This window comes from Coregonus lavaretus, assembly GCF_964263955.1.
Source record: "Coregonus lavaretus genome assembly, chromosome: 37".
In the NCBI taxonomy this organism is placed as follows: domain Eukaryota; kingdom Metazoa; phylum Chordata; class Actinopteri; order Salmoniformes; family Salmonidae; genus Coregonus; species Coregonus lavaretus.
Window position 1 is genome coordinate 26,776,574 of NC_140024.1, and position 16,675 is coordinate 26,793,248.

Below are 16,675 nucleotides of genomic sequence, written 5' to 3' on the forward strand. Positions count from 1 at the left end.
TCTGTATACAATAGTTCTGTATCATAGGCAAAAACAAAACAAATAAATACAAAATACATTCAGTTCAACTTCAAGTGGGTCATTTCAGGCAACCTGCCATATAAAAAAAGATTGCCAAGTTTCTTTCAGGTTTCGATCTTTCACGCCGTACACACACCCTTCAAATACAGATAATATTATTATTATTTATAATATGACTGACCAGTAACATAGGTTACATCCCAAATGGCACCCTATTCCCTATATAGTGCACTACTTTTGAACAGCGCCTTATGGGCCTTGGTCAAAAGTATTGCACTATAAAGGGAATAGGGTGCCATTTGGGATGCAACCATAGTTTACTGGAAAAAAAGAATTCATTACAGATCGAACTTAAGTAAAAAAATACTATGACAATTGCTATGACACTTGAAATTGACAAAGAAAATTGATAATAATGGGCAAATCACATAACAAACATTTGGTCCAAATGTAATAAATTTATGTAATAAATCGATTGTCTGTAAATGGTATTGTTTAAGTTTTACTTTGCCTAGAAGGCCACTGTTCATTTCCTGGTTTGCTATAATGTATAGTTTTAGTGTGCTCCAGTGAATCAACAACGTTTCAACATGCGAATTGCAATTAGAAAATGACATATCATTAAAAGGGATAGTGAAAAGTCATCATCACAGTTTTTGCTCTGGACTGAAAGTGCTCAATCTATAAAACGTCACAGGTGACATGCACCATTTATGGGGATTGAATTAACTGTGGACTAATAAACTAAATAGTAAAATATAGTTTTTGAGTGAACTATCCCTTTAATATGATACATTAGCTAACACAAAATGTTTGTAGTAAACAGGCAACACAGGAACTGTGCTTGTGTTCGTGCATGTATGTCGCCTACAAGGTAATTTTTTGTGGGAGTAGACATTGGCCCTGTCACGTCACACGCATCATCAGCTCTTCCAGGGCCCTCTCGCGGTGGTTCTCGTGGACTAACAGAACCTCTTTGATAGCGTTCTGCTGGAAGCCCATCTCATTGAACTGAGCCAGCAGGTGAAGAAACTCCTCAGCCTGAGGGGGGAGAGGAGAGAAACCATCAGATGATAGAGCAGCTTTTACAGTTAAAGGGATAGTTCACCCAAATGACATGTTGGTTTCCTTACCCTGTAAGTAGTTTATGGACAAGGTAAGACACCAATCCATGCTTTGGTTTTGTTTAGCTGGCCACTGTCTCCAATTGCTTACTTTTTAGCATTCAGAGGGTAAGGAAGCCAATATGTAATTTTGTATTTTGGGTGAACTATTCCTTTAAATCCAGCAGTACAATTCAATTCAAATTGATTTGTTGTTCATTAGAGGAAAGCTGTGAGGTAAAAAGAGAATACCAAGATAAATAAATAAATAATCAATTATGTTTACCTTGGTCTCACAGTTCTGGAACATCTCTAGGGCCTCCTCCACCTGAGCCTCGTCATAGCCCCGCTCACACAGTCTATCGCAGGCCACCAGATAGCGTAGGATCTGCACACAACCACCACACCACCACGGATTACTACCACTAATAGCATTACTGTCGCTAGCAGGTAAACAGTTGCCTGGGTAACTGTCTGTCTCTGCACTCAACAGCAGTCTGACAACAAAATATATTCAAGTGACGAGCATTAGACACAAAGCAGCCACAAATATGGTTGACAAGATGATTAGAAGAATACCTGTTTCACACCATCACACTGACCTCAACTGTACTGTGCTGACTTAGATATTTTCTTTTCATATTGTCCTTTCCAGCACAGCTTCAGTAACTATGGTGGATGCGTAACCAGTGCATTACAGATTGGTAGTGTGAAAAGGGTAAATGTTTCAGTGTAACTGTGAGTATTAACTGATGTGGTTCTTGTGAATCTGGCACTGTGCTCTGTGGTGTTCTATATCAATATGTGTGCCATTATGGCAAGAGTCCAATTACTCCTAACACAGCAGTATCTATAACGATGATAATTAAGTCAGATCATATTTCTGCAGTGACAACTTGGTGTCACACACACACACACCAGGATGAGGAAGACACATTAGGTGAGTCTATAGACACATTATATATATTTTTAAAAATCTGATAAGCCAATCTTGTGCTAATGACATCACTCTGAAATGGAGAATAACTGATCTGAGATCAGCAGAGTGAAAGGTAATATGTGTGAGAGCAGGGTGACCCATGGCCCTGTTTTAACATGAGGAGCACGGAGGGAGAGAGAGAGAGCGCGGGGGGATTACACTGATTAAATAGGTAATTGATTAAAGAGTTGATCCCTGTTGATGTAACTCTCCAGCTGCCTTCTTTCTACACTCTGACTGGGAGAGAAGGAAGGAGATGGAGAGAAGGGAGGGAGGAAGAGATGGAAGGAGAGAGATGGAGAGAAGGGAGGCAGGAAGAGATGGAAGGAGCAAGAGGAAAGAGAGAGGAGAGGGAGGGAGAGATGGAAGGAGGGGAGGGAGGGAGAGATGGAAGGAGAGAGAGGAAGGAGAGAGGGGAGGGAGGGAGATGGAAGAAGAGAGGGGAGGGAGAGAGAAATGGAAGGAGAGAGAGGAAGGAGAGAGGGAAGGGAGGGAGAGGAAGGAGAGAGGGGAGGGAGGGAGAGATGGAAGGAGAAAGGGGAGGGAGGGAGGGAGGGAGAGATGGAAGGAGAGAGGGGAGGGAGGGAGAGATGGAAGGAGAGAGGGTAGGGAGGGAGAGATGGAAGGAGAGAGATGGAAGGAGAGAGGGGAGGGAGAGAGAGATGGAAGGAGAGAGGGGAAGGAGAGAGGGGAGGGAGGGAAAGATGGAAGGAGAGAGGGAGGGAGGGAGAGATGGAAGGAGAGAGGGGAGGGGGAGAGATGGAAGGAGAGAGAGGAGGGAGAGAGGGGAGGGAGGAAGAGATGGAAGGAAAGAGAGAAAGGAGAGAGGGGAGGGAGGGAGAGATGGAAGGAGCAAGAGGAAAGAGAGAGGAGAGGGAGGGAGAGATGGAAGAAGGGGAGGGAGGGAGAGATGGAAGGAGAGAGAGGAAGGAGAGAGGGGAGGGAGGGAGATGGAAGAAGAGAGGGGAGGGAGAGAGAAATGGAAGGAGAGAGGGAAGGGAGGGAGAGGAAGGAGAGAGGGGAGGGAGGGAGAGATGGAAGGAGAAAGGGGAGGGAGGGAGGGAGGGAGAGATGGAAGGAGAGAGGGGAAGGAGAGAGGGGAGGGAGGGAGAGATGGAAGGAGAGAGGGTAGGGAGGGAGAGATGGAAGGAGAGAGATGGAAGGAGAGAGGGGAGGGAGAGAGAGATGGAAGGAGAGAGGGGAAGGAGAGAGGGAAAGATGGAAGGAGAGAGGGAGGGAGGGAGAGATGGAAGGAGAGAGGGGAGGGGGGAGAGATGGAAGGAGAGAGAGGAGGGAGAGAGGGGAGGGAGGGAGAGATGGAAGGAAAGAGGGGAGGGGAGGGAGTGAGAGATGGAAGGAGAGAGGGGAAGGAGAGAGGGGAGGGAGGGATAGATGGAAGGAGAGAGGGGAGGGAGGGAGAGATGGAAGGAGAGAGATGGAAGGAGAGAGGGGAGGGAGGGAGAGATGGAAGGAGATAGAGGAAGGAGAGAGGGGAGGGAGGGAGAGAGAGATGGAAGGAGAGAGGGGAGGGAGGGAGAGATGGAAGGAGAGAGAGGAAGGAGAGAGGGGAGGGAGGGAGAGATGGAAGGAGAGAGATAGAAGGAGAGAGAGGAAGGAGAGAGGGGAGGGAGGGAGAGATGGAAGGAGAGAGATGGAAGGAGAGAGGGGAGGGAGGGAGAGATGGAAGGAGAGAGAGGAAGGAGAGAGGGGAGGGAGGGAGAGAGATGGAAGGAGAGAGGGGAGGGAGGGAGAGATGGAAGGAGAGAGAGGAAGGAGAGAGGGGAGGGAGGGAGAGATGGAAGGAGAGAGAGGAAGGAGAGAGGGGAGGGAGGGAGAGATGGAAGGAGAGAGATAGAAGGAGAGAGAGGAAGGAGAGAGGGGAGGGAGGAAGAGATGGAAGGAGAGGGGAGGGAGAGAGAGATGGAAGGAGAGAGGGGAGGGAGGGAGAGATGGAATGAGAGAGAGGAAGTAGAGAGGGGAGGGAGGGAGAGATAGAAGGAGAGAGGGGAGGGAGGAAAAGATGGAAGGAGAGGGGAGGGAGGGAGAGATGGAAGGAGAGAGGGGAGGGAGGGAGAGATGGAAGGAGAGAGGGGAGGGAGAGATGGAAGGAGAGAGAGGAAGGAGAGGGGAGGGAGGGAGAGATGGAAGGAGAGAGGGGAGGGAGAGATGGAAGGAGAGAGAGATAAAAAGAAAATGGAAGAGAGGGTTGGGGAAGGATGGGGAGAGAAATAGATAAGAGCAAAAAGGGTGGGCGGTGTAGAGAGAGGGCTGACGAGAGAGAGAGAGACAGAGAGGGGGGCATAGAGAGGGGGGCATAAGAGAAGAGCTGAACCCTGGCTACAACCTCCACACAGCAGGCAACTTTCTAAACCATTTAGCCCAGCTAACTTGAATGTGTCACTTGATTCATGGTCCTGTTTATCCACTCCCCCTCCGCTGCTTCCCAAAGCCCCCCCCTCCAGGGCCCTGCCCACTGGACCATGCATCACACGGAGGGAGAGGAGCCAGAGGTAGCCCCTGAGGGAGAGGAGCCAGAAGTAACCCTGAGGGAGAGGAGCCAGAGGCAGCCCCTGAGAGAGAGGAGCCAGAGGCAGCCCCTGAGGGAGAGGAGCCAGAGGTAGCCCCTGAGAGAGAGAAGCCAGAGTTAGCCCCTGAGAGAGAGGAGCCAGAAGTAACCCTGAGGGAGAGGAGCCAGAGGCAGCCCCTGAGGGAGAGGAGCCAGAGGTAGCCCCTGAGAGAGAGAAGCCAGAGTTAGCCCCTGAGAGAGAGGAGCCAGAAGTAACCCTGAGGGAGAGGAGCCAGAGGCAGCCCCTGAAACTGCACTACCGTTCAAAAGTTTGGGGTCACTTAGAAATGTCCTTGTTTTCTAAAGAAAATCTATTTTTTTGTCCATTAAAATAACATCAAATTGATCAGAAATACAGTGTCGACATTGTTAATGTTTTAAATGGCTATGATTTTTTATGGAATATCTACATAGGCATACAGAGGCCCATTATCAGCAACCATCAGTCCTGTGTTCCAATGGCACGTTGTGTTTGCTAATCCAAGTTTATCATTTTAAAAGGCTAATTGATCATTAGAAAACCCTTTTGCAATTATGTTAGCACAGCTGAAAACTGTTGTGCTGATTAAAGAAGCAATAAAACTGGCCTTCTTGAGACTAGTTGAGTATCTGGAGCATCAGCAATTGTGGGTTCGATTACAGGCTCAAAATGGCCAGAAACAAATAACTTTCTTCTGAAACTCGTCAGTCTACTCTTGTTCTGAGAAATGAAGGCTATTCCATGCGAAAAATTGCCAAGAAACTGAAGATCTCGTACAACGCTGTGTACTCCTCCCTTCACAGAACAGCGCAAACTGGCTCTAACCAGAATAGAAAGAGGAGTGGGAGGCCCCGGTGCACAACTGAGCAAGAGGACAAATACATTAAAGTGTCTAGTTTGAGAAACAGGCACCTCACAGGTCCTCAACTGGCAGCTTCATTAAATAGTACCCGCAAAACACCAGTCTCAACGTCAACAGTGAAGAGGCGACTCCGGGATGCTGACCTTCTAGGCAGAGTTGCAAAGAAAAAGCCATATCTCAGACTGCCCATCTTAATTTTTTATTTGTATTGACCAGTCTGAGATATGGCATTTCTTTGCAGTTTTATTGTTCTTTAATCAGCACAACAGTTTTCAGCTGTGCTAACATAATTTCAAAAGGGTTTTCTAATGATCAATTAGACTTTTAAAATGATAGACTTGGATTAGCAAACACAACGTGCCATTGGAACACAGGACTGATGGTTGCTGATAATGGGCCTCTGTATGCCTATGTAGATATTCCATTAAAAATCTGCCGTTTCCAGCTACAATAACCATTTACAACATTAACAATGTCTACACTGTATTTCTGATCAATTTGATGTTATTTTAATGGACAAAAAAATTGCTTTTCTGTCGAAAACAAGGACATTTCTAAGTGACCCCAAACTTTTGTACGGTAGTGTATATGTGACTCTGCTGAGAACACACATAATACTGAGCAGGTTGTGGAAACTTTGGAGGATCTGGTATCTATTTTTACAATTGTGTTTTTTAACCTCCTCCCCTCTCCCTCTTCATAGGCAAATGGCATCAAATACGAGCCGGGCTGCGGGGAGCTAAAACCATATGTTCTGCTCGGTCGTTAAACGCCAAAGCCAACAGTGAGGTAGATGCACACTGTCGGATGGGGAAAAGTTGAGAGTGCTGGCAGCATGTCCAGCTACGTGGGCTCATTGCTCAGAAATGTGGCACTATAGCAAATTACATAAACGTGGGGCTTTTGGTTGCATGTATTTGAATTTATTAAGGATCCCAATTAGTTCCTGCCAAGGCAGCAGCTACTCTTCCTGGGGTCCAGCAACATTCATGCAGTTACAGTATATATACAATAAAAAATATTACATTACATTTCATAACACGGGTCGGGAGCGATTGTACCTTTACAATATGAAGAAGGTTGACATACTATTTCAAATTATTCCAAATACTTTAGCTGGGCTTGATTGAGCTTGCTTGGTGCAATGGAACCAATAGAATAGTCACAAAAGTACAATCCCCGCCCATCTGGCATTCCAGGCAGGTTAAAGCAAACGCTATTACTATTTGAAAGATTTCAAATAGTATGTGAACCCAGTTGAGATGCAGCATTAGGGATATCAGACTTGGTTGGCTTTGAACAGAATAACACAGACACATCCAGGGGATAAAGGGATATGGTAGACTCTTTGAACCACGTCTGCTGAAGCAGCAGAGGATTAGGGATGTTTAGTGATCTGCTCTTTTTACTTAGAGACAGGACCGCTAAGCCTGAGCTAAGGGCCTTTTTACACTAGTCTGACTACACATGCTAGTTCCAGGACACATATTGTTGTTGTGTATTAGAGACGGATCTAGATTCAAATCCCTCTTTCCCAACCCACCTCCATTGGTAATGTGGGAAACATCTACCCCCTTTACATGTTCAGTGTAAAGCATAGAATGTCTGGTTAATGAATCAAGTGTGCAACATTATTTGCAATATGGTTGAGATGAGAAGCGCCTTTATAGTTTGAATTGCTATCCTTATTTTGTTTGTCTATATACTAACACATGAAGAAGGACACATGAAGGCGAACTTAGCAAAACAAGGGATTTGGGGCCGCCATCTTTATGCACCTGCGCTATTGAAAAAGAGAACAGAGAGATGTGGCTGACGGGATCGGAGAGAGATCTGTTTCAACTACACTTGATGGCAATGTCTTTTTAGGCTAGAACACATTACGCTGCTACATCAACATATCACTCTGTCCGGTGTGTCAATGATGTCATGTAAAAACACAACACACATTACTTTGGATAAAAGCCTCTGCTAAATGTCCATAGTGTTGTGTTGACCACAGAATTAAATAGAGCACTAGAGCGGACATTGGCATCCCAGCAACACAACTACAGGACGGCCATCTTGGTCAGAGAAACTTACATTCTAGAAACTGGTCAAATTCATATGTCTATGAAATGTTTGTGACTGTGTTTTAAGACGGACCTGTTCTGGGCTCTGCTGGCCGGTCTTCTGCAGGGCGATGATGGCGGTGCGGAGCGGATAGCCCCTTTCTGTGATGGCCTGCAGCAGCTCTCTCTCCTCAGGGCTCAGCGCGGACAGCAGCTCCACCGAGGAGTCCAGCACTGACGTGGCGTGGGAACCCAGGGGTCGTGAGGTCACCGAGGGAAGGGCCGGCAGGCAGAAGTACGGACTCAGGGACTGCACACGCAGGGGGGGAGAGCAGAGGAGAGAGTGTGAGAGAGAGAGAGAGTGAGGGGGAGGGGAGGTGGGGAGTTTGACAAAGAAAGAAAGAAAGTCAGAAAGAAAGAAAGTCAGAAAGAAAGAAAGTCAGAAAGAAAGAAAGTCAGAAAGAAAGAAAGAAAGAAAGAAAGTCAGAAAGAAAGTCAGAAAGAAAGAAAGTCAGAAAGAAAGAAAGAAAGAAAGAAAGTCAGAAAGAAAGTCAGAAAGAAAGAAAGAAAGTCAGAAAGAAAGTCAGAAAACACCATGCAGGGAGAGGGTCAGCCTGAAACCCCAGCCTGACTGTGATGCCTCTCTATTTGCCTGTAGACTGACAACCTGACTGACAGCCTGTACGTGGAACTGGCAACATTCACGCAATATGAGGGCAACATTTATAGTGCATGACAGCACCGAAATGTACATGGCTGGCTAACCTTGAAACACTGCTTTGCTGAGAAAGACATTTCCCCGAGTAATTCCACTCGCTAATCCTGATGAAATTGTAATAACTTGAGACGATTCCAAGGACAGACTTTACACTAGCTATACTTAGAGTGCACATCCCTCGAAACATTTGAGAAATGTCAATTGGAAAAAAAGCTTAATATACTCAGGAGGATCTGTTTTCTCTATCAACTGACAATACTGTATACAATTCGCTTTACAAAAATATGAATTTCATTTTACAAATCTATTTCAAAGTATGAAGTTAATCTGAAATACAATCTCCATTCAAGATATCTGCTGTATCTGGAGTCAAAGTTGAGCAAATCCCACATGAGCTTGTTGAGCTGTGGTTGGCATTAGAATAGGTCTGTTACTTAGTGTGGGGGTTTAAATAACTCCCTCATCTTTTTCCAGGCCCACGCTGCTCCGAGGCAGAGACAGTTATAGTACCGTCATACTCTGCTCACTGAGGACATCTGGTTTGGGGCTTTAGTTTTTAAAGATAGCCCATGGGAACTAGGAAGTGGGGACTTGAACTACACATCCTAGAGAAAATGTTTTTTTAAGAAATGGGAAAACATTCCCACTTATTGATAGAGGCATACCCAGGTGTAACTGAACCCATTGCTACTAATTCCTAGAAATATGAAATAAGGGATTGTGGAATAGAATAGCCTACTATGCCAGATAATATTGAGCTCATCAGTTGGACAATAATAATGTAAAACGGACACTTTTATCCAAAGAGACTCTGATCTGGTTTTTGTGTGTGTCGAATTCATGAATGTGTACAGCTAAAGAACTTAACTAACGTTGGTGACAGTGGCTAGGTAAACCAATCCAAAGCAATTTCAAGGCAAGTAAACAAATACGTAATTTTGTCATGTCAGGGAACTATCCCTTTAACTATCTAACAATAATAATGTATTCTGAGCCTTCAATACCATTTATCTACTATATTTCTCCTAATAGGAGGTCATGTCCGTACCGGATATGTTGGCTTGTGGTGTCTGATGGAGGGGACATGCTCCGTGTTGGCCCTGGTCAATGGGTGTCTGGACAGGGATGAGGAGGGTGGTGGCTTGGGTCCTCCTGGGGGGCAGGGTGTCCCCTGACTACACTCTCTGGAGGTCTCCAGAACGGACAGCGAGGACTGGCGGAGGTTCTTCCTACGCTGGTAGGTCACCAGACCGCTCTGAGAGACAGGTAGGTTCAGGATGTTAGGGGTGCAGGTCTGCCGTGGGTTCCTCACCCCAGGAACACGCTGATCCGACACGTACCCTGAACCGGACTCCAAGGAACCCTCTCCCGACGAAGAGCACTCCTCTTCCTCCTCGGAGTCGGAGATGACGAACTTGACCCGGGTGCGCATGTCGACCGGGTTCAGGCTGTGGGAGCGCTGGCGGGGGTTGGGCTCCCAGAAGTCAGAGCTGTGTCGGCTGGCCAGGCGGCTCTCCTGGGGGCTGCTGAAGAGGTGCCAGTAGGGTGGGCTGGAGGGGAGCACCTCGGATGGGGATCTGGGGCCGGGGGGTTGGGGCTGGCTGGGGTAACCTCCCTGGAGGCCCTGGAGCACCCAGTTCTCCAAGCTGAACATGTACTGTAGACAGAGGTGAAGATGGGTTGGTCAATGGTTGTTGGTTGATGGGTGGGTGGATGGATGGATAAATGGAGTGTACTTTAAGAGAACCATTGAATCATGTTATATTGTCACTAACATATTTTCGAATAAAAACCAATCAAATGGCAAACCAACCAATCAAACAATCAATCAAACAATCAATAAGGTAAGCAGTCAGTCTAGCAAATGCTTCCTTCTTCCCTCAAAGCGCTTCACATTGTTAAGGTGTCACGCACCTCATCAACTTACCCACTGCCAATGTCTAACACCCACTCAGCTTTCCCTTAGCGACTTGGTCTTTCACTTATCCAATATCATGTGATTAAGGGAAGGAAGTGAGGAAGGAAGGATCCAATAAGGCCAAGGACGCATCACAGCAAATGTTTCACAATCAATTCCTTCATTTTGTCTACATTTTTGGCTTTGTTTGCCTTCCAATCAATTTCCCAGACTGTAGGAAATAGCCTTGCATGTGATGCCAAAAACCACAAAACCATACATCAGATTGAAGCTATTCTCTCTGTTAACAAGATGAATGAATTGATCCCACAGGCACTTGCAATAGAGGTGTGTGTGTGCACGTTCACATTTGCGTATGTCTGTGTGTGTGTGTGTGTGTGTGTGTGTGTGTTCACAATTCCAATTCCCAGACTAGTAGTTCTTACCAAATAGCACCCCTGTTCTCTTTATATTCCGTGCACTACATACGAAATAGGGTGCCATTTGGGACACAACCCAGGTTCTGTTGGCTTTGGATGGATGAGGCTGTCAAACTCAACTCTCTCCAGATCAGAGGAGGTGAAAGTAAAATCAGAAAATCTCCAAATAAGGCTCCTATAATAATCACACTGGGTTTATCAGATCATAAACCATAATGACTATGGCTTTAGGGTAATATTAACAATGAGGAGATTCTGTATGCGTTGCAAATGGCTGCCTATTCTCTATATAGTGTAATAATCTTCACCAGGGCCAATAGGCCTCTGGTCAAAAGTTGTGCACTATATAGGGAATAGGGTGCCATTTGGGATGCATGCTCTGTCTCCCACCAGCTGGAAGAATAAAGAGACTTGCAGTACTGGGGCTTCAAGAGAAGTCAGAGAGATGTTAAGGTATACAATGCCATCTAATGTACGTACTATATGCATTGCAAAGGCAGAAGTTAATAGATTTGTATTTATTTAGGACAATACCTATGAAATTAATTCAAATCCAACCAAATACTTCCACAAATTAGCCTGTTCTCAGATCTGATTGTGCTGACTTGCCAATGACCATAGAAGTTGGCGAGTATAGCACAAACAGAACTGGGACCAGGAAACCACCATTTTTGTTGATGTTTAATTAATTACATAAAGGCCATGCCGTAAAGGTATTGATTAAAAAAAAAAACTTCCCAGCAGTTTTTCTGGCCCCAGTATTAAGCTATGTTATAGCCTATGGGCTATGTAGGGAGAACATCCTACACACTCTGTGTGTTGAGGCCTCTGGGAATTTAGAAACTAACCATACTCAAACCCTAACACAATTAAGGAGAAAGCTTGGCCAAGGTTTTGACAACTGAACCGAAGAGAGATATTTTCCCTTCACCGTTAAATACACAACCATGTCGGTGGTCACTGTGGGATTTGGATCTGGCAGTGTAGCAGTGGACGGGTCAAAGGCCACCCAGTATCATAATAGTCCTAATTACACTAAGACAAGAGTAGGAGACGTCAGCCATTTTACCATGGCTTCAACTTCTACCCAGTAAAAGTCGATGACAACATTGGAAAACAGCGTGTTTAAACCACCCCCTTGTTAAAAATGTGTTATGTTCTATCTGTATTGATGTTTATGTTTTTGTCTCCTGTGTAACACAGCGAAAAAGTCCTTGCAACCATGTGTAGTTTGGCAATAAAGCTTTCTGGTGTCATCGACAAATAAATAAATGATAGGCTTTGTGTCTTTGTCCCAGTATAGAAAAGCCTTTTTTATACATCTCACCTCACCTGTCATAATCACTGAACTAACAGAACTGGATGGCAGGGAGAGATCTGAAGTAGGTGTTAATGGTAGAGGGTCTGTGTTGTTCTGACTTCATATCATACTAAACAGCTCCTTGCAATGATCAGTGATAATGTGGAGTGATAAAAGTGAATGGTAGTGATGTGTATTCTACCCTCAATCTCTTGCAGTATGAGGGGGTTGTGTGGTATTGCGCGGTATTGCGCACACACACACACACACAAACACACACACACACACACACCAACCTCTGTCTCCTGCAGTATGGTGAGGTAGTCTGGGACAGTGATGTCTGGGGCCGTGATCAGCTCCACCTCTTCCCTGGGCCCCTCCAGAGATCCCAGAAGGGTCTTAAAGGGAATATCGTCCAGACAGGACATCCTCCTGCTGCTCTTCTGGTCACTGGTGGAGAGGGAGAGAAGAGGAGTAGGAGGGAGAGAGGAGGAGGAGGAGGAGAAGGAGGAGGAGGGAGAGAGGAGAAGGGAGAGAGGAGGAGGAGAAGGAGGAGGAGGAGGAGGAGGAGGAGGAGGAGGAGGGAGAGAGGAGAAGGGAGAGAGGAGGAGGAGGGACAGAGGAGGAGGAGAAGGAAGAGGAGGAGTAGGAGGGAGAGAGGAGAAGGGAGAGAGGAGGAGGAGGGACAGAGGAGGAGGGTGAGGAGGAGGAGGAGAAGGAAGAGGAGGAGGAGGAGGGAGAGAGGAGGAGGAGGGAGAGAGGAGGAGAAGGGAGAGAGGAGGGAGAGAGGAGGAGAAGGGAGAGAGGAGAAGGAAGAGGGGGAGAGGAGGATGGGGAGGAAGAGGAGTAGGGAGAGAAAGAGGAGGAGGGAGAGAGGAGAGAGATATCAGTTTTCAACACAGTCTACTATTGTCAATCATTGTAACCTCGACTCCAGCTGTTCTAGTAACTAGAATACGGTGTTGAGGTCTGGTACTGAGAGACTACAACCATTGTTGAGCTACATGTTGCACTTCAGAACAGGTTTAATATAATACTGAACAGCCAGTCTAAAGACATCTATTCCACTGGTAATGGCAAATCCACCCCAAGTGTTGTGGTAAGGTTTGACAAGTGAGCTATATTGCCTCTCCTGAAATAAATTGCCTGGTATCTCTGTCACATTTAAACAGGATTGGATCGGAACTCCGAAGAGACCAAAACAGACTCTCCTCTTGGTTCTCAGAAATCCCAGGCTCTTTTTCCTTTTTATATCGGTAGATTCTGTTACACAATCCAGGAGAGGGAAGTCTGGGGGTAGAGGATTAAGGATGATAAGGCACCACGTCTGACCCTCTCAGTCGTCAACACCTGATGCTCCTCTCCTATTGGCTGAAAGGGACGGAAAACACACACGCACGCAAGGCAGAAAGCAAGCATGCACGCCTGCACACACACTGCCGTACGAAAGAAAGAACGCAAACAGATGCACACGTACACACACCAGTAAACCCTCCTATGGCAGACAGAAGGTGTTATGACGAGGCTAAAGCGTCATCACCACTAAGTCCCTCCCACCACCACAGCTGATCATCAACCTCAATATGGCTGCTGCCGTAGAATTAGAATGATTAGAAAGGAAAATAATACCCTATTCTTTATACAGTACACTACTTATTTCTGGTCAAAAGTAGAGCACTATATAGGGAATACATCAAAGATTGTGATTTAAGGCATGGCCAAAATGTTGAAAAAAATGATTGTTGCAAATATTTGTTTTTTATGTAGCACAGAATTCTGGGCCCGTATTCATAAAATGTCTCAGGGTAGAGTACTGATCTAAGATCAGTTTTGCCTTTAAGATCATAATGAATAAGATTAGGCCTATGTGAACATGCGGGACCTGATCCAAGATTGCTTTATGAATATTGGCATTGGCCCTGAAGTGAGAAGCCTCGATTGATCCAACATTCCTAATGGTACACCAATATGGCCACCGACGTACCCACCACGAGATGTTAATTTGAATGGGAATGTCTGCTCCACAGAACTATAACAAGTAGAATGAATGTCCTCATTCAAGTCAATAATGCCACAATGGGTGGGTGGACAAGTCAAATTGTGGTCTGAGGGGTTGTACCCATTTTAGCTCCACTTGTTTTAATTCTATGGCTGCCCCTCTAGCTTCAAATGGAGCTGGACTAATGGCCAGGCTGGAGACCTAAACAGACAGATGCCGGTTAAGCTCATCAACTTGTTTTTAAGCGCACAAAGAGCGAGACAATGGAATGTTCAAGAAGCCAATGACAGTAGACCTACATTGCACAGTATAGTCGTCTGTTTCCTTTGTTAAACTGCACCACTGGAAATGCTTTGTCTTTTCTAAATGTTGTGTTTCTTTTAAGTAGGACTATCTATCTATCCTTTTAAATGAATAACCTATTCAGCAAATATTTTGTATGGTTCCAGAGAGTGGGGAAACACCTTCCATATTGTTCAACACTTGTAGGCCTATTATGGCCATCATGCAAAGGTGAGTGAGAAATATGAGAAACACACGAGAAACACATAACGCTATTACAGGTATTATGTACCAAGACGACAATAGTGCCATACACTGGACATTGACTGATGAACAAGGGTTCAGTAAGTTACAGTTGCCCAAAAGAAGCAAGAGGAAAACTAGTGGTTACTTCTACTAGATACTACCTTAACAATGAAGGGTAATATGAAGTAGGCTAGTAAAAATAAGATAATTCCAATCACAATAAAATAACTGACTAATATCACCCAGCAGCATTCCCTGCCACATGGTAACTATTCTCATCACCAGAGGAACTATCATCCAGTATGTACTCCATCCCTACAATGAACCTCTGGAAAAGCATTTGCTACTCAAAATGATAGCACAAGCATATCAAAACATCCTTATGTGAAAAAAACAAGTTGGCGTGACATGAGGCGCTACCATCAAGTAAATACTCAAACTCAACCAAATCCATAAGTCATTACAAAACATTTTCTACTCAAATAAATGTATTTGTTTACGTACCTGTACTTGTTTCTGTGAGCAGTCCCTCTCTTCTCTGTAGTGCGTCCTTCCTCTCTCAGGCGTTGGTTACTGATGTGGTGTGTGTTGCTGCTGACTCTCCCAACCTGTTGGCAATTAAGAGCAGTGGGCGTGAGGTCTGAGGATACAGGAGGATTAACCCTCCTGAACCACTACGTTACTGATATAACACACTGACTTCAGCAGCTTACCTGCTGCTGCCGAGGCACATGTCGACTGGAAAGACCCATGGAAAACAACACTACCATTACACTGTAACCGCGTCCCAAATGGCACCCTATTCCAGTATTCCCTATATAGTGCACAAGTTTGAAAAGTAGTGCACTATATAGGGAATAGGCTGCCATTTGGGACTACCCCCAGGGTCTGTTAAGGAGGGTGAAAAATTACAGAGCGTTCAGATATAAATATATTTGGTAGAACAGATATGATAAGTCCCAAGCCATAACACATTAACTCAAATACCTCGTACCTCTGCACATTGATCTGGTAGTGGTATTCCCTGTATATAACTCCACATTGATCTGCTACTGGTACTCCCTGTATATAGCTCCACATTGATCTAGTACTGGTACTCCCTGTATATAGCTCCACATTGATCTGCTACTGGTACTCCCTGTATATAGCTCCACATTGATCTGCTACTGGTACTCCCTGTATATAGCTCCACATTGATCTGCTACTGGTACTCCCTGTATATAGCTCCACATTGATCTAGTACTGGCACTCCCTGTATATAGCTCCACATTGATCTGCTACTGGTACTCCCTGTATATAGCTCCACATTGATCTAGTACTGGTACTCCCTGTATATAGCTCCACATTGATCTGGTACTGGTACTCCCTGTATATAGCTCCACATTGATCTGGTACTGGTACTCACTGTATATAGCTCCATTCTTGTGCATTTTATTTCTCGTGTTACTATTTCTATTTGTTTTATTTTGCATCTTTCTGAAGGGCATTTCACAGTAAAGTCTACACCAGTTATACGTGACAAATTCCATTTTATTTGGTTATATCTGTCATATAGAATAGGGATTCGAGTCAGCTCTATATAGAACATACAGTGGGGGGAAAAAGTATTTAGTCAGCCACCAATTGTGCAAGTTCTCCCACTTAAAAAGATGAGAGAGGCCTGTAATTTTCATCATAGGTACACGTCAACTATGACAGACAAATTGAGAAAAAAAATCCAGAAAATCACATTGTAGGATTTTTAATGAATTTATTTGCAAATTACGGTGGAAAATAAGTATTTGGTCACCTACAAACAAGCAAGATTTCTGGCTCTCACAGACCTGTAACTTCTTCTTTAAGAGGCTCCTCTGTCCTCCACTCGTTACCTGTATTAATGGCACCTGTTTGAACTTGTTATCAGTATAAAAGACACCTGTCCACAACCTCAAACAGTCACACTCCAAACTCCACTATGGCCAAGACCAAAGAGCTGTCAAAGGACACCAGAAACAAAATTGTAGACCTGCACCAGGCTGGGAAGACTGAATCTGCAATAGGTAAGCAGCTGTGGGAGAAATGATTAGGAAATGGAAGACATACAAGACCACTGATAATCTCCCTCGATCTGGGGCTCCACGCAAGATCTCACCCCGTGGGGTCAAAATGATCACAAGAACGGTGAGCAAAAATCCCAGAACCACACGGGGGGACCTAGTGAATGACCTGCAGAGAGCTGGGACCAAAGTAAC

General features: G+C 45.1%; 1 protein-coding gene across 1 annotated transcript; it reads right to left on the minus strand.

The window, feature by feature from the left end:
* Positions 1–290: 290 nt before the first annotated feature.
* ubap1lb (ubiquitin associated protein 1-like b) lies at positions 291–16,104 on the minus strand. Its single transcript, XM_084154851.1, has 6 exons — positions 14,949–16,104; positions 12,214–12,367; positions 9,329–9,937; positions 7,657–7,872; positions 1,411–1,512; positions 291–1,062 (listed from the first exon to the last, which is right to left on the minus strand). The coding sequence occupies exons 2-6, from the start codon at positions 12,343–12,345 to the stop codon at positions 928–930; spliced, it is 1,194 nt and encodes a 397-aa protein (XP_084010977.1). The 5' UTR covers positions 12,346–12,367; positions 14,949–16,104; the 3' UTR covers positions 291–927.
* Between the last annotated feature and the right edge of the window lie 571 nt (positions 16,105–16,675).